The sequence below is a fragment of the Lissotriton vulgaris genome, chromosome 6 (genome assembly GCF_964263255.1).
Source record: "Lissotriton vulgaris chromosome 6, aLisVul1.2, whole genome shotgun sequence".
Classification (NCBI taxonomy): domain Eukaryota; kingdom Metazoa; phylum Chordata; class Amphibia; order Caudata; family Salamandridae; genus Lissotriton; species Lissotriton vulgaris.
The window spans coordinates 1,230,906,734-1,230,929,246 of record NC_141694.1 but is presented as its reverse complement, the minus strand read 5'-3'; the positions used below and the strand labels follow the sequence as shown (position 1 = coordinate 1,230,929,246).

At 43.0% G+C, this 22,513-nt stretch overlaps 1 protein-coding gene across 2 annotated transcripts in view; it reads left to right on the top strand.

Moving 5' to 3' along the window:
* EZR (ezrin) overlaps positions 1 to 22,513 on the top strand; it is a 194,235-nt gene that overhangs the window by 127,324 nt on the left and 44,398 nt on the right. For both annotated transcript variants that reach the window (XM_086927325.1, XM_086927326.1), the window contains exons 5-7: positions 4,998 to 5,272; positions 9,910 to 9,993; positions 12,119 to 12,265. In XM_086927325.1, the coding sequence (XP_086783451.1) occupies positions 4,998 to 5,272; positions 9,910 to 9,993; positions 12,119 to 12,265 (506 nt within the window). The remainder of the gene's footprint in view (positions 1 to 4,997; positions 5,273 to 9,909; positions 9,994 to 12,118; positions 12,266 to 22,513) is intronic.

Sequence of the window (22,513 nt, the reverse complement as noted above, 5' to 3'; positions counted from 1 at the left end):
AACTCGCCCAGTGTCTGCCTTCTCTCCAATGACTTTGTACCTCTTTAGGATCTTCACAACTGCTAGGTACAACAAGTGTAACTTTTGCAGAGGCTGACTGACCGAACTGAATTCATCCCCCTATGCACATGCTCTACTTCCCAACATGCTTCTTTATCCAGATCCCTGGATGCATGTTGCAGCACCAGCACAGTTAGGGATGATTGTCTGTGTTCTCAATTATTCCTTCACAGGATTTATAGGAGCAACCATACAGAGTCATGACGTATCATGTAGTGACTATAGTTGATACTGAAAGCTATTGTGGTCACAGTCTTTGGCATAAATATTTAATACAGACAGTGAACAGTTTAACAGATGTTATCCTAACTCTGGATACCAGAAACGGAAGTTACAGAATAATCAACTTTATAACTCTCAAAAAGTTAACTTTTATGTTTTTATGTTTATGTAGTTTATAGAGCGCACAGCTACCCCCGGAGGGGTGTCCCGGCGCTAGAACCTGAGTCTCTAGGGGGGAAGAAGGTACATAGAGCATGGGGAGAGCAGCAGGGAGAAATCAGAGTCCAGAGAAGAGCCAGGTTTTAAGTTTGGCTCGGAAGATGGATTCGGAAGGACAGAATCTCAGATCGATTGGCAGAGCGTTCCACAGTTTTGCTGCAGTGACACTGAACCCTCTGCCACCCATTCTAGAAAGTCTAAAACGGGGAGAGATCAGGAGGCGGAGGTCATTGGATCTCAAGGATCTGATGGAGCGAGATATAGAGACACGTTTTTTCAGGTAGTTGGGTCCGAGGTCGTTGATGGCTCGGTAGGTAAGGGTAAGGATCTTGAACTGGATACGGCTGGCCACTGGTAGCCAGTGAAGCTCCTTACGATACGCGGATACTGATTGACGGTAGGGAATATTACCAATCAATCTGGCCGCCGCATTCTGGACGATCTGAAGCCGGTCTAACAGATACTGGGGGGCACCAGCATAGAGGCTGTTAGCATAGTCCAGGTGGGACGTGATGAGGGCATGGGTAACTGTACGGCGGGAGTCCAGAGGGAGATAGGGGAGTATTTTTTTGATCATGCGCAACTTCAGGAAGCAGGCAGAGGTCACTTTATTGACCTGAGTTTTGCATGAGAGGGAATCGTCAAACTGGAAGCCCAGGTTACGAGCAGAGTGAACAGGAGAGGGAGCGGGATCAAGTGCAGTGGGCCACCACCAGGAGGAGGGGATGGGATCTTTCTGATTGAAGAACAGCACCTCCGTCTTGTCTGCATTTAGTCTGAGGTGGTTATCAGTCATCCAGACACTGATGTTGTTGAGGCACTGGCGGAAGTTGCTGAATGAGGAGTCCGAGTGGTCTCTAAAGGAAAATACCAGCTGAGTATCGTCAGCATAGGAGACCACCCTGACTCCGTAGGACTCCACAACATCGGCCAGTGGGGCAAGGTAGACATTAAAGAACAGGGGGCTGAGGGCGGAGCCCTGTGGCACACCGCATGACAGGGGTTTTTCATCCGATTTAAAAGGCCGTAGCAGTACCCTCTGACTTCTTCCCGAAAGGAAGGACTCGATCCAGCTGAAGGCAGTGCCGCCAATGCCTATCTGTTTGAGTCGGTCAAGGAGGATGGGGTGGGAGACCGTATCGAAAGCTGCTGACAGGTCGAGGAGGACCAGCATGGCCTCCTCGCCCCTGTCCACGCATTCCCGAATGGTTTCCGAAACTTCCAACAGTGCCGTCTCAGTGCTGAATCCCGCTCTGAATCCGGATTGTGAGTCGTGCAGTAGAGAGTGGTTTTCCAGATATTCCGTGAGTTGCAACTGCACAGCTTTTTCCAGGACCTTTGCGGGTTTGGGGAGAAGGGAGATGGGGCGGTAGTTGGCGAAAACAGTGGGATCGGCATCCGCCTTTTTTAGAATAGGAATCACCATGGCCTCCTTCCAGGTGGTAGGGAAGAAGCCATGGTGAAGGGAGGCGTTCCAGATGGAAAGGAAGGAGCAGGCTAGCGAAGGCGCCAGTTCTCCCATGAGTTTCGCGGGGACAGGGTCAGAGGGGGCGCCGGATTTGCACTGGGTGAGTAACCTAATAGCATCGTCCCGGTTGAGTTTATTAAAGGAGAGAAAAGACGACGAAGCTGGGGGACTGAAGGGGGGAGGCAGGGGAACTAGCCCTTTAGGGAAGGAGACACAAAGTTTGTTTATTTTATCGAGGAAGTAATCTGAGAGTCCCTCGCATAGAGCCTGACTCGCAGTGTTCTGAGTGGCCCTAGCCGGAGGATTGATAAAGTCTTTGACAATGGTGAAGAGGGTTTTAGACGAGTTTTTGGCATTGGTGATTTGAGAAGAAAAATGATCTTTCATAGCGATTTTTTTTTTTTTTGTTTGAGGAATTTTTTCAGTGCAGATCTGTAGGTAAGTTTAGCTTCAGGGTCGTAGTTTAGTCTCCACTTACGTTCGAGTGCTTTGCATCTGCTTTTCTCCTCACGGAGGGAGGTAGAGATCCAGGGGGCGGAGGGTCGAGATCTTGCGGAGGCTATGACTTTCTGGGGAGCAATGGCGTCAATAGCATTGACAAGGGCAGCATTTAGCCTGGAAACAGTTCCATCCATATCAGAGGAGAGGTGCTCCGTCTGGAAGTGGAATACCGGGTCCAAGGTGGCACATGTGACCTTGTGCCACTTTCTTCCCAACTCCTTCCTAGGGGCCAGGGGGACAGTTTTCCGGCCGAGGGTAAGAGAGAAGGGGATAAGATAATGGTCGGACCAAGTGAGGGGAAGGGGTGAGAGGACAGTGATAGTCGAGAAATTGGAGAAGATGAGGTCCAAGGTGTGACCAGCCACGTGAGTGGGACCGGTGACTAATTGTTTGAGGTTCAGGCTTTCCATAGTTTCCAGCAGATTGTTCGCCTTCGCGCAGAGAGGGTTGTCTACGTGGAGGTTAAAGTCACCTAGGACTAGAAAATATTGGTGTTTGAGGGATAGATCAGCCAGTTGGTGGGTGAGGGCAGTGAGAGAAGGGGAGGTGGCGGTAGGGGGGTTATAAACTAATGTGCCAGCCAGTATAACTGCCGCGGAGTCAGATAGAGAGAAGTACAAGGCTTCGATAATACCAATATTAGTGAGTTTGGTAAAAGTCAGCTGAAGATGGGATTTGAGGATGACGGCTAGTCCGCCTCCGGATTTACCACCAGCCCGGTTCATGCACTTTATATCGTATCCAGGGGTGATAGCCAGATAGATATCCGGAGAGGAGGAATCAGTGATCCAGGACTCAGTGAGGAATAGAATATCCCACTCATCAGAGGAGATAGACATCCAGATGTCGTTGGCATGACGGGGGAGAGACCGGCAATTGATCAAGCCAGTTTTCAGAGTCCGGTGGTTAGACGAGGGGTGCTGCGGTGTGAGACGAGGAGGCAGGCAAGATTGGTAGGGCGGGAGAGTGAAGTTGCATTGAGGGCAGTGAAAAGGAACAGATTCTAAGTGGTCTGGGTTGCAGCGGGTGATAGCCGAGCAAGGGGAGGAGTTTAGTAGGTGTAGTTGGGTATTGGTCCAACACGTACGGGTAGAATCCGTGGAAAAGGCAGGGGGTCTGGCCCTGGGCCCGGTCCAGGCCCGGACGGGCCCAGACGGGCTTGCCTTTGGCGCGCCTTCGGCGCGCTGACGGCGCGCCCGCTGCGCCCGTCCGCTGCGCTTCCTAGCGAGACACATAATTTATGTCCGTGGGGAAGGGCGTCATGGGGGTGTGGCCAGCTGAGGTGGGCGTGTCAGACGTGGCGCCTCGCCCTCAGTGATGGCGAAGTGCAGGACTCGTTGCAGCGCTAGATCCGCTGTTCGTTTGAAGGGGTGAGTGAGTTAAAATTACAAGGTATTACACAAAATAAGTTTTTAAACTTCTTTCTTAAAGTAACCAATATAACGTGTTATTCCATTCATTAACTAAACAACCTGTTCATTCACCATAAATATCATTATTATTACTGTTATTAAGTAAACAACCTATTTGTTTATTATTATTGTCAGTACATCAAAAGGAAAACCTCAATTTCATATACAATAATCTATTTATTGTAATTGATACCCATCTCCTATGAAAATATTTTAAAAAATCACTAACTGTGTAAACCAATAGAAATCCCACTTAAAAGATGCATCTACTTACATTTTCCCAGGCGTTACAGTTCCCACAAAACAATGTTAATTGCATGAACCAAAATACCCATGAATCGCCATACAGTCCAATTTACATCCTATCACTACTTGGATAGGAAAGTGTCAAACATCGCGACAATCGATAGAGTGCTGCATAGTGTTCTGCCTAGGGTTGGATACAACCACTCTAATCATCCATTTTACTTCCTGTGATGAAGTCTTGGTGCCCCAAAATTATAGCAGCCTTCCTCAGGGCCAAATAGTTCAAATAAAAATGTATAGCATGTTGCCTTTGCTTGCCACATAGTTTAGTCAACTATGTCACATAATTTGGTCAACCCCCGCCACTGCATTCAGCAACCTCTGGAGAAAATATTTGCATGTTGTATGTTGGCTATTAGAAACCAGGTCAGTGTGGGTTGCCTTTTTATTAACAAGATGTAGGTTTATTGTTGAGGGCAATCGAAGAGCACATTCTTCGTTAATTAGGATGGTTCACTATTGAAATAGTAGAAGCAAGGGAGAACGGTGCATTGACAGTTAATGTTGTTCTTCTTTCATGGAGGACCCCAGCTGCTTTGGTGGGTCAAATCTTTCCTCCTCTGTTACCAGTGTTGATATCTTGTCCTGTGAACACACAGTTGGCAATAAAACATTGATCTAAAACGCTAGAAATGTTTTTGATCACAGTGTACATGCTGTGGTTACAGGAACCAGAATAAATTACAGACCTCTAAGACTCACTTGTTTCACTCCATTCGTCACTGTTTTCTCCTAATATATCACCTTCTTGAATCCTCTTGAGTTGGCCTCCATCTTGATTTTCCCTTTCTTGTTCCCATCTTGCACAGGTGTCTGCTCAGGAGGTCAGGAAAGAGAACCCCCTCCAGTTCAAGTTCCGCGCCAAATTCTTCCCCGAAGATGTTTCTGAGGAACTGATTCAGGACATCACTCAGAAGCTGTTCTTCCTGCAGGTGAAGGATGGCATTCTCAGTGACGAGATCTACTGCCCTCCAGAGACCGCTGTGCTGCTCGGTTCCTACGCAGTGCAGGCCAAGTTTGGAGACTATTCCAAAGAAGTGCACAAATCTGGATACCTCAATTCTGAGCGCCTTCTGCCACAGCGGTAAGTGTTTTCCACAGCGATCACTCCAATGCTTTCAAGGCGCAACACATTGCAAGAGAAAACAAAAGGTGTATTTTGACTTTATTTCCTTAAAGTGTGCACATTTTCATTGATAAACATTTTTTACTTGCTGCAAGAATGGTGTCTGACGAGGAAGTAAAAGATGAAGAATTAGAACAATTTGCTGCATGTTTTCCCAGAAAGCCCTATGTTTCACCCAAGCAACACAATTATTTTCATCCTGCCAAGTCTATGTTACGATTCCAAAACTGTGGATGTTTTTACCAGAAATGCTAGATGTTTTTACCAAATTTCTGTCTATTATTCTAAATCTGCGTGCCATGGCATATGCTTAGCCCCACACATGCGGTACATTTAATTGAACATTTCTGTCCTCTCGCCAATAATACGGTGTGTATTTGACCTAAAAACGGTTGATGATCAACCTACATGACTCTTCATTTGACCTAAAAGATGCTATACATTTAGCATCACAGACCATGTGCTTGTGACCATAAAAGCACTAAGCACCTGTCCCCATACTGCATTTAATGCCAAAAAGCCACAATTTCGATCTCCAAAGAGACCTCATTGTATCCAAAAAATGTGTACGTTTAGCCCACAAATAGACATACAATTTACCTCTCATACATTTTTTAATCAGGGCCCCAAAATTTTAAATATTTTTCCCCAAAAATTCTGTAAATTGTGGAGCAAAAAGCTTCTATTCAGTCCCCATGGAAACTAAATACTTAGGGCCTGATTTAGAGTCTGGTGCATGCCCCCTGTGGCTGCCAACATGATTCCCAAAGTGCAGTTGGTCCCAGTTTGACCCCTTCCCCATTGTGAATCAGTTAATACCACCATTGGTGTGTTGGTAATTGTTCAATGGTTTGTGACCTAAATTGTACATGCAAACTATTGAAACATTGCATACCAAATTGCAGTTTGGAAGGAATGTTGAATCCAATCGGTATGAACTGCTACCTCATTTTACAAGCCAGACTCGAAAATGGAATTTGTACATAAGAAACCGGCATTTCGCGAGTTGCACACAAAGCCCTTTAGCACATCTGTCCCATAGTCCTTCCTACAAACTTGTCCCCTAACAAAACCTCTTGATTACCCATTTTACCCCACTAGGACACAGATATGCCGTGGAAGCTGCAGCACCCCAAATAACATACTAGATTTCTGGAGGTGTATGTGCAATAAAGATGCCTTTAAATTGATTTTTTATCGTGTCGCATTTGTTGTGTGTTCAAAAACAGAGGTCAAATGTCCGGATAGGTTTTTTGACAAATTGCTGCTTATTCTTTTAACATGGAAACTGGTGTTCACTTTTTTACTTTGACTCCAATGCAAGAGGATATTGTACAATGAACTATGTGACAATCTTCCTGGTGTGAAAGTAAAGGCTGAAGGATGTCATTTGTTTCAAAAACACACCAAAATGTAAAAACTATATTTGAACTACATAAATCTTTCAAAATATCAGCAGTCCGGAAAGCTCAAATAAAGAGCTTTGTTTGTCATTCTGAAGTGTGATGGAAACAAAGATTTCAATAGGATCAAAACAAATTAAGACTCTTTACTTGTTGTTGTGCAAATGACAAACATTCCCTGAAATCCACATTATCGTTTATGCTATATATAGCTTTATCAGAAAAACCGCATATCTTTGCAAATTTAGTGGTCGCTTCAATGGAGAATGCGGTGTCTGTAAATAGCAGCAGTGTTCTAGTACACCATGTTTGAATAATATATTTGCAACAATGTGTCCAAAATGCACTACCAGCAACATCCCACATCCTTACCACACTCCTGCTGATTGGACATGGTTCATTTGCTACACTTGTTGTTTGCGTGGTCCGCGGATTTCTGACAATTCCTATGAGTTCAGTGCTGTAACATTGATGGCAGCAGCCTAACTCTGAAAATTGTTCCAGCACCACTGTGGACACCTGAATTTAATACAGCTGCATTTGGCTTCAAATATTTCATTTGCTCCAAAACAGCTGTAATTTTGTATTTAAAATGTAAGTTTGGCTTCAAAAATCATATGTTTAGCCAGGAAAATTATGTACATTTAAAAATGCAGGAAATTGTGCTAAAGAAAATCACACATTTGTCTTAAAATACAGCATGATTATCTTGATAAAGTTTGCATACCTCTATGCAGAAAAGGTTCACTAAAGTTCTGAAATCAGATATGCAGCGGCCTAAAATGGAATCATACTATGGGGATTTGCTGAATAAAGACATGTTAATTCACTGATGCTGATGCAGAAAGTTGAAAAGTGATACAAAACTGTAAGAAACCTAGGGCCTCATTTACAAAACAATGGTGCGGCGCCACAAGCCATTTTGCTGCTCTAAGCTGCATCATTTTAAAAACACAGGTTTGGGTCGTATTAACAACAATACGACACAGCCATGTGATTTCCCCTGTGCTGGCCCACGATTGGATGCCATGCACCAGTGCAGGTTGTACCCTTGTGTCATGCTGCAAGGGTGCTTACGTTGTGCAGGAAGGGATTTCTTCCTTCACAAAAACAATCACTGATGGCATTCACCTCTTTCTATGCACAATGCAGCATGCATTGAAAGAGAAAAAAATGAGGAGAAATAAAAGTATTTCTCCTTGTTGTCCACTCCTACGCCTCCCCTGGGACAGTATATGATTCTGACACACTCCTAGCTTTACAAAACATTGTAAATCTGGAAATGTGTCAGGTTCCATAAATGTTGCTTGGGAACACCCACAGCAACACTTATGGAGTGCCCCTTTCACGCAGAGTAATGCATGAAAGGGGCCCTTTATTTACAAGGCCATGAAAATTCATGCAGTGTGACTTTATGTGGCCTTGTAAATATAAGCAGGCAGGCACACTGCACCACCAGTGCATCAAAAAAAGTGATGCACCGGCCGTGTAATGGCCCTATAGATGAGGCCCCTAAAGTTGTGGAAGAAGAGTAGTAGCCCATGCCAATTGTCACCTGGGAAGCTCTGTGTTAGCTCAACCCACCTCATAGTTCCTGCATGCACTTGGAAGAAATGCGAGAATGGCTTCTTCCACTGTGGGAAAGGCATATGTTTTGTATTTGCAGCAGTCATATAACGTGCACCCTTATTTGGTGAGTGCTAAGTATTTTTACGGAATCCAAAATTCCAGTTAAATAGTCAGTGAAACACAGCAGATTGATCCCATGCTAGGAACATGCCAGGCCCTTTTTGCTTATGTCAGTGGAAGGGGGCTGGCCTTGAAGTAGCGAGAGTAGGGGGTTCTAGCAACATAGAAATCAGCCATGGTAGGAAGATAACCTCATTTACATGGGTATCTCCCCCATGAAATGAGGGACATCCAGAGATGTCACGAATATGGTAGACAGTGTCCACCATGGCTTGGGGAGCCTGTCAATGAGAGACACTGCCCACCAGGCCTGAGATTTTCTATTTGCCGGAGAGCACTACCTAGCGGTCTACTCACCTGCAGCAGCCGAAGTGAGAACCAATATGTCTCTAAGGAAGATGGCTGTAGTTACAAGGGAGGAAAGTCAGTTCTGTTTGTCCCACGCCATACTCATATTGAGCCCCTCCTATACTGTAGCAACATGTTTTACGTATTAAAACGGAAGGCCTGATCTATTGCTACTTAATGCTGCTAATGCACTGATAGGCGGCACCAAATAATGTGTCTTCTGTTTTCCCAGAGAACACTATCTTTGCTCTTTTTTCAGGTACAAAAGAAAGGCCCCGCAAATATGTGGGCCCTCGGTCCCACGCAAGCTTCTGATATGCTTGAGTGGCTTTTACTACTTCATTAAGGCATGTGGAGCCACATGTATGAACGTTTTTTGCATTCACAAATGATGATTCAGTAAAATCGTCTGTTTGCTAATGCAAAATAGCCTTTCATGATGTATGAAAGGCTTTCTAGTCCAATTTCATGTAATTGCAAAAAATTGCAGCTACCTACAATATGCGATTCCCTTGGCACATGTATGAAGCATTTTCCAAATGCAAACTGTGCATTTAGGAAAATACAATTCTCATTGACTTCAAGTCGATAGTAACCATGTGCAAACTTTGAAAAATGCACAAACTGCATGTTTCAAAGTGCCAAGTAGCGCACACATGCCCCTAGGGTATATATGCCCCTTACATGTGCACATTTATTTAATTGGGGGTGCTTCAGGGGGGCCTTAGGCTTCAGGACACCCATGCCTTTGCATTACCTAATTTGCTATTGCTAATTAGGTCATCACAAATTAGCTAATACAAAACCATTCACACATGTAGGCCTTTTAGCCCATAGGGACAAATGGAGTAATATTACCTAATAGCGATTCACTATTTACTGAATCACTATTAGGTAATTTATAAGGAATATCAAAATCTTTGGCAATTCCTTACATACATTGCATTTTGAGACAACCACAAATAGCAATTCCGTAAAAATCGCTATTTAGTAATCCCAAAGTGCTTTTTTTGATACATGTGTCGGAGCACTCTTTCAAGAGGTCAATAGAGGGGTGCAGCAGGGAAATATTATGTAAGAAGAAAAAGTTATTCAGCATGATTTGGAGCATGAAAATCACAATATTCTTTTTTTTTTCTGCACATTGCTTTTCAGGGTTTTGGATCAGCACAAACTTTCTAGAGAGCAGTGGGAAGAAAGGATAGAGGTCTGGCACACCGAGCACCGTGGAATGCTAAAGTGAGTACACAACATGACTCACAACAACTATAATGTGTTTTATCTGTCATTTAAAGCCGCAATCGTCTAAGCTCTATAAATACCAGGTATTCCTGTCATAAAAGTCAGTTCCTCCATCTACTAACGTCGGAAAGGAGGAAAGCTGAGCTGGGCCTGCTAGGATTGATTGGGTGGCGACCTTCAGATTACATTGGCAAGATGGTGGTAGTGAGTTTTGACTCTCAGAGCCAATGAATTAAGTAAATCAAGAATTGCATTTCACAAAAAGGTTGGATTAATAAAATAATGGTTCAAAATGTCGTTTTAACTATATGTATATTTGCACCAGCACTCTTAACATCCAGACCTCTCTCCATTAGTACCAGAGTACTCAATTTGTATGTATGAAGCTGTTCGCCCAGACTTGTTAGGGGGGGGGGTGTCTAATCCCGAGTGCGTCATATTCCTGCAGCAATTCGTTCCATGTGATACTTGTTTTTTAGCATGAACTTACAGATACTGCTAGATTTTGAATCGCAAAACATTTGAAACATTCACTAATGTCGATACTGTAGACCATTCCAGTAGCTGGTATCACATAAATGTTGATAAAATTATACCTGACCATTCCAGTAGCTGGTATCACATAAATGTTGATAAAATTATACCTGAGGACATTTTGAAGTCCCCTAGATTGAACATTTCCAACTCCAAATAGTGTTCTATTTTTTACTGAAAGGTTTCACTAAGTAAATTAAGTTGGTGTGATCTAGAGAGTGTCATATTGTTTGTCGATGGTGTAGGATAAACGATTTATCGCCTTGGTAATATCCAGGCACATACCAAGGAAATCTTGTGGGGTCTTAATGTAGACTCTTTTAAGCAAAATACTTGGGGCTGAGAAATTGTATAGAGAACTTTTCCATAACAGGTTGTTAATATAATAGACTGGGAAAGGTAAGTTCTTAGAATGTCAGCACCAATCATCCTTTTATGTACATCCAGATTGTGATGTGTCTGGGTGGAGTATGGCATTGTTGGTACAGGGCTCAAAGCTTGAAACAAACCATGACCTGGAGTTTGGCTTTCTAAATTCTGACTTTCAAATGAACCCAAATTAAGCATCTTTATTACAAGTGATTGAGAGATTTCTGTCCAAGGACCTTCGATAACATGTTCACATCACATTACATTGTTGCTCTTTTCTGTAATCCTAATATTCTAATAATGTACCCCAAAATACACTATTAGAGTAACTTATAATGCCCTCTATTACATGCCTTCATATGGGAACGGGTACATTATGCCTTATAGATTACCTGTTGCATGAGTAGGGAAAGAGATGGAGGATGGCGAGAGCTAGTAAGTGGGTGGGAGATGGGAGTTTGGAAGTGGGAGGAGGGAGACGCAAGTTGGCCAGGAAACAAAAAGAAGGCATTGTGAGAGTACACAAACGGGCAGAGCTGAAGGTAAGAAATAGGGTGAAGAACAATCAGGTGGCGGGAGAGCAGAAGAAGGATTTTGACAGATGAAGACACGGGATTCATCTGGATGGTGCAGCAGGAGCAGGAAAGTGAGTTTTCAAGACTTCAAGAGGTTTGGATCTGGGAGTGGCAGCAGAAGGGGATTTGACAAAAGAGTAGAAAAGGATGGGGCATTTTTTGGGGGTGGGCATGGTGTGGATGATGAAGTTCTTCCCCCAATATGTGGAATTACAGGGGTTTCCCCTGCAAACAAGGCGCAAAAAGAATCAGGGATGCCTCTAAGACATTAAACATTTATTTTCTGCTTTTGTAAAGTAAAATGACATTGGTCTAACTCGACATGTCTGAATAAAATAGCACAGGCATTTTTTAATCTTGAAACCAGAGTACAGAAGAAACAGTCTATGGTCTTTATTCTATAAATTTAGAGGTATAAACATTTCAAAGTCCTTTTGAATAACCTACGCTCTGGCATCAGTTCTGCCTCGACTTCCCTTCTTCGTGACCTAGTGTCACAATAGGCATGTAGGATCGCTTCTATTGAATGCTTTTACCGTGCTTCACTCCTAAAATATTGAGGTCCTCATGGGCATTAGATTTTATAATATACAACGAAACTTCCGGACCTAACCTCAATTGATCTTTCCCCCCCCACCATGCAGAGAGGATGCCATGCTTGAATACCTGAAGATCGCCCAGGACCTGGAAATGTATGGAATCAACTACTTTGAAATAAAAAATAAGAAAGGTTCCGACCTCTGGCTGGGAGTGGACTCCTTGGGACTGAACATTTACGAACACAATGACAAGTACGTGCGGCTTTCATGTTTTTAATCGCTGTTGCAGAAACCCTTTGATTACGCTACACAATAAAGTCAGATCCTTCTTCCTGGTCACAAACTTTGCGCTCTAGCTTCTGGTTTTATCACTGTTTGTACTTCATTGTTGTGTGCAATGTAATATCTTTATGCTGTTCTGATTAGGAAGGGTATTTGTACATTGCTTTGCTGCAATTGAGTCCAAATGCACCTTGAAGGACAGAGGAGACATTTTAGTGATAACATTTTAGTGGGACATTGAAGTACATCAACTCTGCTGAATGTCTTAATAAAATGCTCACAACATTCGACACTGGATATACTGCGGTGAGGTGCACACTCATTCATTATTTATTTCTGCATTTTACATTCTATTGGAACCGTTTTTTGATGGTTGAACATGCTAAAGGATTTTATCTGCGGTCACTGAGATACAACAGGTTGTTCTGCTGTTCACATTTGCTTTCTTTGCATCCGTGTTCACCCACATTACGACAAAGAAGCAGATAAAGACTTGTGCCTAATGCATTTCTTTGGATGACTGTTAGGTGTAATTTATCGTAAACAACACTTTTATTAATTTAGAAATCCAAATAATATTCTTATAAGCTTAGCCGCATTCTGCAGTAGTGATATTTAAATTTAAGACCACCTTAAAAGTGTAATTTCACAAGGAAAGGTCTGCAAACTAAATGAAACTACGTTTAAGATAAAAAAAAAGGGAAAAATAAAAAAGGGGGACAGGAAATTAAATGGTGAGGGTATTAGATGTTTTTGGCTTGATATGTTTCAAACAGTAAACTCAGTTGTAATAAATATTCCTTGGGTTTTACTTGGAAGTGTAGTGCATCGATAAGAGCAGCATTTTGTGAAAGTATAGGGATCTGAGGATTAACATTGGCACTGTTGATAATTTAAAACATCAATGTATTCATTCCTATCGCACTTAATTTGGGCATCTATATTCTTTTTTTTTTTTGAGTTGGGGGGGATATTTTTATTGTGTTTCAGGGAAAGCAAAACAAGTAACAAACAACAAAATAATCCCACCAACACAAAGGGCATGTGGACAAGTTTTCATCCGCTCACAGAGAATATAACCACATAAACGAGACTGGACCTTTGTTTCAACAACTTCATTACATTCTTCCATCATACCCTGAGCCCAAGGGGCTGTGTTCAGTCCCAAGTCGGGCCCAGCTTTCAACCCCTGTCATTTCTTTCTCTTGCCATCCTACCCTAATCCTGCTCTCATTTCCATCCATGTGCTCCAAATCTTCTCGAATTTGCAGGGACATCCCCACGCATGGTAAATCAGTCACTCTGCTACCCATACAGTAATCCATGTCTTCCTCCCATTTCCATCTAGTTGTCTGCGTGCTCTCTCCCCAGTGTTTTAGAAGATTTCTGCTGGCCACTATCAGGTTGCTAAACAACAGAGCATGTAGATCCAGAGATTGTGCCCCCCAATTACCCAGGGACATTAGCTGGGGTGTGAGGTGCACTTTGTACCCCAGAGCTTCAGATATTTGATCACCTATCCGTTCCCAATAGTCCCAGATCTTCGGGCACTGCCAAAATTGCTGTATCGGGGTACCCATCATCTGGCAGCCCACAGGAAGAGATCATCAGTCACCCTCTTCATACAGAACAGGCGGGTTTGCGTATAGTACACCGTCTGTAACACTTTCAACTGAATCAGTCGGAACCCTGCCCTGAATGCCACTTCACTCCGGTATCTACAAGACTGGCTCAAATCAATTTCCTCAAGTCTGCCCAGGTCCCTCTCCCATATTTCCCTCAGATGGTCAAGCGGCGGAAGACTATTTTTTTAGTAAAGTGAAAAAAATTTAGGACACTGCATTGTTTGTCAGTGGGGCATTCAGCACTCTGTATTCAAGCAGGCACTCCTCTATCTTGTCTCATAGGAACCCACATTTATCCAGGATGTGCCTTATCTAGGGGTATCATAAAACCTGGCTACCCGTCCATTCATATTCTGACTGCAAATCGGCAAATTACATCACCATCCCTTATTTTCAAGTATCCCCAAACTTGGAGATGGCCAATAAGTCCCATTTTTTTCAATGGCCATCAACTTTTCACAGTCCACTCATAAGATTGGCTCCCCACAGGGAGGTCGCCAGCATCAACTTTCCTTGCCATCCCAACTGGGGTGTAGCCATTTTCCATACTGACACTACTGTTGCTGTAGGATGTGGCAAGGTAGGCAACCCCCTCCCCCAAAAGTCTCCACAGGTCTTTTTCAGGGGCTATAGCATCCCTCTGCCTGTAAGGACGGTTCCTGCTGGTCCAAGAAGGCCCAGTCATTAACCACCAACAGCTGTGTCACCCAATAATAAAGGTGTAGATTCAGAAGAGCAATATCCCTGCCTGTCTGTCGTCTTGCCAGGAGCATCAAGGCAATCCTGGGAACTCCACCATTCCAGAGGAGTGTCTTCATAATCTGGTCCACCTTCTGAAATAATTTATCTGGTATCAGGAAGGGGGTGTTTTGCATCACAAAGAAATTTGGATAGATAAATCATTTTTTACACAGTCGTCAGCACCAGCAGGGACAGAGGGAGTTTCCTCCACTTCTCTGCCTTGTGATCGTAGGCCTTGAGAACCTTCGATCGGTTCTTGTTGATGAACAAGTAATGGTCCTGGTCCAGGATTGCGAAAATACCGAAGTATTGAAATTTGCCGGTTGCCCGCCAAAAGGGTAATCTGGATCTACCTTCCCAATGAGAAATGCCATGGGCATGTGCCAGTTGATTTGAAGTCCTGCATATGAACCAAAGTCGTCAAGGATATGTAGAGCTCTTGGTGTGGAAATCTGCCAGATACAGCAGAATGTCATCAGCATATAATGAGATGTTATCCTCCTGTTCCAGGGCCCAGCAGAGAACGCTAAGCTGTGAATACATACATATCCAGACCTCCAACAGCTCCAAGGCTGCCACAAACAGTTGTGGCAACAGTGGACATCCCTATCTGGTGCCCCTAAATAGCCCAAATTTGCCAGACCTCAACCTTTTCACCCTAACTCTTGCAACCGGATCCACGTACAGAAGCTTTACCCAGGAGAGGCAGTACAGCCCAAAACCCAAGGAGCACTGTCATCATATATGGCCACTCAAAGTCAAAGGCCTTCTCCGCATCCAGGGCCAGAAGGACTACTAGTTCTTCAATCCTAGAGCTACTTAGCAGACAGACCCTTAATCTACGTAACTTGCGTTGCGTGGCTCTGTATTGCATTCACCCGATCAATTCAAGGTGACCAGAGAATCCAACACCTGCGTGAGGTGGTTTCCCATATTTTTCAGCAAGACCTCCATCTCTACATTAATCAGGGAGAGAGGTCTGTATGAGGCACAATCATCAGTAGACTTTCCCTCCTTGTGTATCAGGATGATTGTTGCCTCTCTGAGATTATGTGGCAGAGTACCCTGCTCCCTTGCCTTGGAGACCTTTTTGAGCAGCGGTCCTAGAACCTTGGATTTGACACATTTGTAGAATTCTGGCAGGAAACCATTAGGGCTGGGAATCTTGCCACTTCGTAACTGGGATATGGCCCCTGCCACCTCTCACTCAGTGACCTCTTTCTCCAGTAGGTCTCTCTGCTCAGGGTGGAGGCCAAGGGTCAGAAGGATGGCAATAAAGCCAGCTAGATTGCCCCAGTCAGCTATTGTGTGCGCCGCATATAGCCCCTCCAGATAATATGCAGATGCCTTTGCAGTTCCCAAAGGGGTCTCCTTCTTCCCTGACTCCCCTGACCTGATTCCCCGTACCCCAGTGCCCCCTCTTCTCTTTCTGCCAACCAGGTCAGGATCTTTCTAGCCTTGTTACCCACCTCATAGTCTACCTTGTCATTCGGAATTGAGCCTGAGCCTCTCGGCAAGCAAGGCTCACATATTCCTGTCTCACCTCCTCAAGTTATTGTGTCAGGTCCCGGGAAGGAAAGGTAATGTAAGCGTCTTCCAACTGTGTGAGCTTCTCTTTAAGCGTTCTATATTCCTCTTCTAGCTGTCGACTCTTCCCTGTCTTGTGCACTATAATTTGCCCTCTGAGATCCACTTTATAAGCCTCTCCTATGAACGTTTTGGATTGAACGGACCCCTTGTTCTCTGCAACATAGCAATCGGTTATCTAATAGTTTTGTCTGTTACTTCACAAGCTCCTAGTCTCCATGTCCCCTGTAGCCTCAGTATACCCATCTGTACCACTGTAGTCAAGGATGAGTGGTCCGATATACCTCTGGGGCATCTGTATTCTTGTGCGCTTCAAGATTAAATTTATTATGCGCAACCCGTAAGAATTCACTGTATTTTTGAACAGGGTGAGAATCAATTTAAACCAACATTTATAAAGCGCCAAAGGTGCCAAGATACTAAAGTAAGAAGTTTAACATTGTTCTTTTTGGACAACACCAATGTAGGTACAGTAGAGAGCCAATATCACATTTTGAGTTGAGTTTCATTACATTGAAGTTTGATTCAGAGCTTTGCTACCAGTTGTGGTCTGATTAAGTTAGAAGATAACTCAGTTTGTTCATTATTCAAAAGGTCCAAAATGTCCTGTGAATGACCATAAACTGTGACAGGACAATAGAAAAAGCTATTTTTGCTTTAAACGGGTATCTCATATGTGTACTATATTGTTCCTCTCTTCAGAAAAAGATGTGAACATTGTTAAAGTCTTTATTACAGTTAGCAACTTTCATCTATGATTGCTAGTCATTTCTTTGCAAGTATTTACATTAGGAGTAGTAATAAGGCGATAATCAGGAGTGCTTATACAACGCATGATTTTACACCAGGAGTGTGTTTACATTGCATAGCTTTACATTTACTTCAGAATAAGGAAGACAAGTGTTATTCTTGACCATATATATATATATATTCACTGAAATAAAACAAAGGTTACAGGGACTTTATAGTTATGGTCCAATTTCACTCGAACAAAACCACCGGTGAAATTCAGCAGTTATAGTTACCCGAGCTGACTGTAACTTACACCCCCGCAATGCAATGCTTATGACCTTGCATATTCCATCAATCAGGTGTGCGACACGTTTGGCAGCAATTGAGAATGGTAGTATTTTAGTTGTTTAATAGGATATTGTGGTGAAGCTGCATCGGAACCCTGGAGAAAGAGCTGACAGGCTGCTGCTGCTATTGGAAGTGAAGTTCATATTCTACTCAGAATGTCAAATTTTCTTCTCATATGGCTGAGGTAGTTCGTGTGAACTTGTAGAAATGTTAGCTTCTGGAGCTCTTCCCATAACTTCTCTAGGAAAATCATGAGAGAAATGCTTTTACTCAAACATGGTTCATCAAAGCCCTGCACAGAATTGGCAGGGTAAAATCACCTTAGGGCACCCCATAATTCCTAAAATTAGTACATTGCAATGAACAAATGGTTCACATTGTGACTAAAATCTGTTATAATACTTCCTTTTTTGTTTTTGTTTAAACATTTATTAGGCATTTCAATAAAATAAAACTTAAAGTAAACAAATGTTTAGGAAAGACGAGAAGTAAAGTACGCCGCATTAAATTCAGTTATCACGTCTCCGTCCAACAAGAGAGAGAAGTATTCCTATAATTGAGGTGGTATGAGCCATAGTGTAGTGTAGGTCAGAGAGAGGTATCATTGTCCGATTGCAAGGTTTTCAATATTGGCAATGAAATACTGTGGATGAAAGTGATTTACTTCTCGTTGAGAAAGGGAAATAATAGAAGGAAAGAGGGAGTACTGAGATGTGAGGGAAAAAGAGTAAGGAAAGAGGGGAGGCTGTTTGTAGGGTGGGAGGGGAAGGGGATATCCCATAACCCACCAAGTTGGTTTGTTAGGTGGATTTTCTTTGGATGGGTGTGTCCAATAGGGCCCAGAGTAGTCTGGATTTATAATGATCAATGTTTTGGTTAAGGATGATGTCTGCACTTCTAAGGAAGCAAACCCAGGCCCACCAAGTGTGGTAAGAGATAGATTTGAAATCTTTCCAGTTGCAGAGAATCTTTTTTACACCCAGTGTGAGTAACAGGTCGAATGAAAGTAGTTCAGTTGTATTTAGTGGTGGGGGGTTGGGGAGGGCCCAGTTGCCTAAGGAGATTAACACTGGATCCAGCGATACCCTGCAGTGGATGATGTCATTGAAGTATAATCGGAAATATCTTAAGCTTGGTGGCATGCTTCCAAATCAGTGAACAGTTATTCTCAGTAAGGTAGGAGTAACCTTCCTTAAGGCAGGAGTCTTGCCACTTCTTTTGGTATTTATGAAGGGGGGTTAGAGGCCGATTCTAGGAGAATCTTGTAGATTTTTGATTCTTGGTGAATGTGGATGTAGAGTGAGGAAAGTTTCTTAAGTATACTGAAGAGTTGAGGGTTTCTGAAATATTGATTGTGGTTAATCGCTACTTTGAGGTATAGGAAGTTCTAGAATTCTTTATTGGCAATACCTGAGGTGAAGTTTAGTGGGGAAAACGAGATTGGGTCATCTCTGTTGATTACATCTTTGATGTATAGAATATCACGAGATGACCAGTTGAGCCAACGGAGGGCTTTACCGTCAATTTTTATTAATGGACTGTGCCAGATGGATGCGTATTGGGAATATTTAATTCAGATCTAGCTGTTCTTGTCCAGGTGTTTTACAGCAAGTATTGTATCTCTAAGAAGTTTAAAGAGTTTTGAGTTTTAAAGTGGTCCATAGACATAGCTCCAAGCGGTGTGAAGGGTCATAAGAGGTCTGTCTCGATTTCTGTTCACAGGGGGGTTGGGAGTATGGGGTTTGTGCAGAACCATTGCATGGATTGCATAAGCAGTAAAGAGAACCTGCATCCTACTGAAGTTGAATAGGCCCACTCCTCCCTTTTCTTTGCTGAATATTAGGATTTTGGAAGCAATCCAAGGCTTTTTATTATGCCAGGTCAATTGACTGGTGGATTTGTTTACATATTGAAGGAGTCTGATACCACCACATTCTGTGTTTGTGGAGCCCAGTATCGATCAGTCCTGGATTTTTTTATAGTAGGATGTCTTCAATAAGTGTGTGTGATTCATGGAGGGATTTGCCTTGGTGTCGGTCAAAGCATTCCAGGTGGAGACGTTGCCATTTGACGTCTGTGTCCTTCATAATTGAGAGAGAGCAGGTGGGGTTGAGTATAAAAACTTCAGTTTTTTTGTGTGTAGCCATTGGCAAAGGAATGGGCACTGATTAGCTTGAGGATTTCCGGGATAGCTGCTTCTGCGTATTCTGAGATGAGGGCATTGTCCACATAGGCTGCTACTTTGTGGTTTGTGGGACCAAAGGGGATACCTGTGATGATGGGGTTATGATGAATTTGCAAAAAAAGAGTTTCTATTGCTAAGAGGAAGATTAGAGGTGAAATGGCACTTCCTTGCCTATTCCTTTAGGAATTACATTTTTCCGAGAGGGACTCATTGACCCTAACCTTGACTGAGGGGTTATCATATAGTACAAATATCATTTGTTAGAAGGTGGAACCAAGGTTGAATTTTCAGATTACTGATCTTAAAAAAGGTCAGGAGACCTTTATTGAAGGCCTTTTCTGCATCTAGAGCCATGTCCATTGCAGGAGAGCTTACGAGGAGTGATTTTTCAAATTAGTGTGCAAATAATCTTATGTTTTCACAGGCTAATCTCCATTTATTGAAGCCTGTTTGAGCGTGTTGGATTAGAGATGGGAGAAGTTTTTTCAATCTTGTGGCAAGGATTTTTGCATATAATTTGCAGTCTACATTGAGTAGAAAAATTGGTCTGTCGTTTTTGGTGTCGAACGGGTCCTTATTGTCTTTTTGGATAGCTGAGATTATAGTTTAAGTGAAGTTGTGGCCTGTTTTGCCATTTAAGGTGTACAATGCATTTCTATGGGGACCTTGTCTCCGAGTACTCTAATGGTTAGCACAACATTTTGTCCATGTTGCGGCCAGACAATCAAGGTAGGTCCATTTTGATGCCCCACTTCTCCTCACACTCCCCTGTGGGTCAGGGTGTGCTCAACCTGCCCCTTATAAGTATTATTTAATTCATTTTCACGACACAGGGACCATACCCATGACTCTTTTAATTGCAGCTGCAACATAGTGTTCATGTTATACCCAGCACATCAGGATTGTCCAGTGCTCTTTAAATTGTCCAATAGAAATATATCTGGACATCAATGCTCCAGCTGTCACTCTATTTTCTGGTGGGTCACCCCTTAGTGCCGACCTAAGCACCTTTATAAACGCTAATTTTTCATACATCACTGAACAGATTTACACGAAAAATTATAAGCACACTTTCTGAGTAAAGTTCTACATTACTCTAAAATTTGGTGTAGTTTCATTGAGCCATTTTTTTCTGGACTGGAGGGCACACTTTCTAATGGTAATTAAAATGGGAAATTAACGTTTTGTGAACCCCTCACCCCCACCTCCTTTTCCTTTGTCCTCACATGATGTTCGAAAGTTTCCATTGAGGAGCCAAAGTGGATAACCCTCTGCAACCCAGAGCCGGGACACCTCTGTTGGAGGTAGCCGTGCTTTATAAACCACATTTATTATTATTATAATTTATGTAATTTCAGATGTTGCAGGGATGTTCTCAGTGATATCATAGAACACGTCATAAGTGATGTAATATCCGAGGTAATTATCAGTGGGTGGCAAGGGCACGAGTTATCGTTACTTGAGGGCATGAGCAAAAGTTACTTTAGAATTAGCAATACTTTATCTTTGTTTTATAGAAAAATTATCATCTTGAATAGACCCATGTATGTTTAGGACACTCAAAGTAGTTCTAGTCTGTTAAATTACTAGAATCCTTCTGCACTAAGGATATGCTTCCCCAGATTCTGATTTCAGGTTGGATTATTTTAAATCCTGCTTTGCAGTCGAAATCGCGATTTTGAAGTCACAATGTCTAGCAATCACGTTTCAGTTCTTGATCAATTGGATTGGCTGGTGAAAAGCTTCAGAATATTGTTATTTCCGCTACCCTGAAATTCCAATTGTGTTGTGGTGGAGATACAATCTCTGGCCGGGGAGGGCGGTATGAAGTGTTATTTATTTAAGATTAGCGACGGTAAGGGCAAACCCCAGATATCTGGAAAAAATCCAAAAAGGAATACATTTTCAAAATCGCCATTTTTAATTATCATCACAACTTCAGAAATGCAACTGTTACAGTTAAGTTTCAGTTTTCGTTAAACATGTATTTTTGAGTTGCTTATAATTTAGGTGTCATAACTGGCCACAAAAGTACACTTGGTACTTGTAGCTTACTTCTGTATTAAGTTCATGTAGATACATTAAGGGCAGGGCATAGTTCTTTGACTTGTTAATAACTTTTACACTGTTTGACTGATCTGCAGGAAATCTGGCAGAATAATGGCCCAGTCATCACAGCTTTGTAAAATCAAGTTCTGTGCATATCTATTAACGTTTAAGATTAATGGGGGTTGGTTAAAAGTCGGGTTTTTCATTTTAACTCCCACAAAAATTTTGGGTGCAGGCCACTGGGTCTCCGTGTTGATACAACCAACTGCGCAACAGGTTCTATAGCAGGTGTAGCTGAAAGGAACATTGTGGTCGCACACCCACTGCAAATGGCGCACGTTTATGCACAGTTAATTTTGTGGACATGATGCTTGCAACCAAATACTGCAGTGCATGGTTTAATGCGGTACACAACTGGTTCAATAGCTACAGTATTTAGTCAGAAAGTATGGCCGAGTCCCTGCTGCTCACACACTCTGTGGATTGGTGATGTCGGGCATTGGAGAAAACAAAATCAGTGGCAGCCATGCTCAGCTGCCCTAGAAAGTTTATCTCTCAAACCAGTTGGTGTGCGAGGTAAGGGACTGCCCAGAGTGCAGTCGGATACCTTCCCTCTCCTATAAAGGACTGGTCAGAGTGCAGTCAGATGCATTCCCTCTCCTATAGAGGACTGGTCAATGTGCAGTCAGATGCCTTCCCTCTTCTATTAGGGACTGGTCAAAGTGCTGTCAGATACCTTCCTTCTCCTATAAGGGACTGGTCAAAGTGCAGTCAAATGCCTTCCTTCTCCTATAAGGGACTGGTCAAAGTGCAGTCAGATGTCTGCCCTCTCCTGTAAGGGACTGGTCAAAGTGCAGTCAGATATCTGCCCTCTCCTGTAAGGGACTGGTCAAAGTGCAGTCAGATGTCTGCCCTCTCCTGTAAGGGACTGGGCAGAGTGCAGTCTCCTAG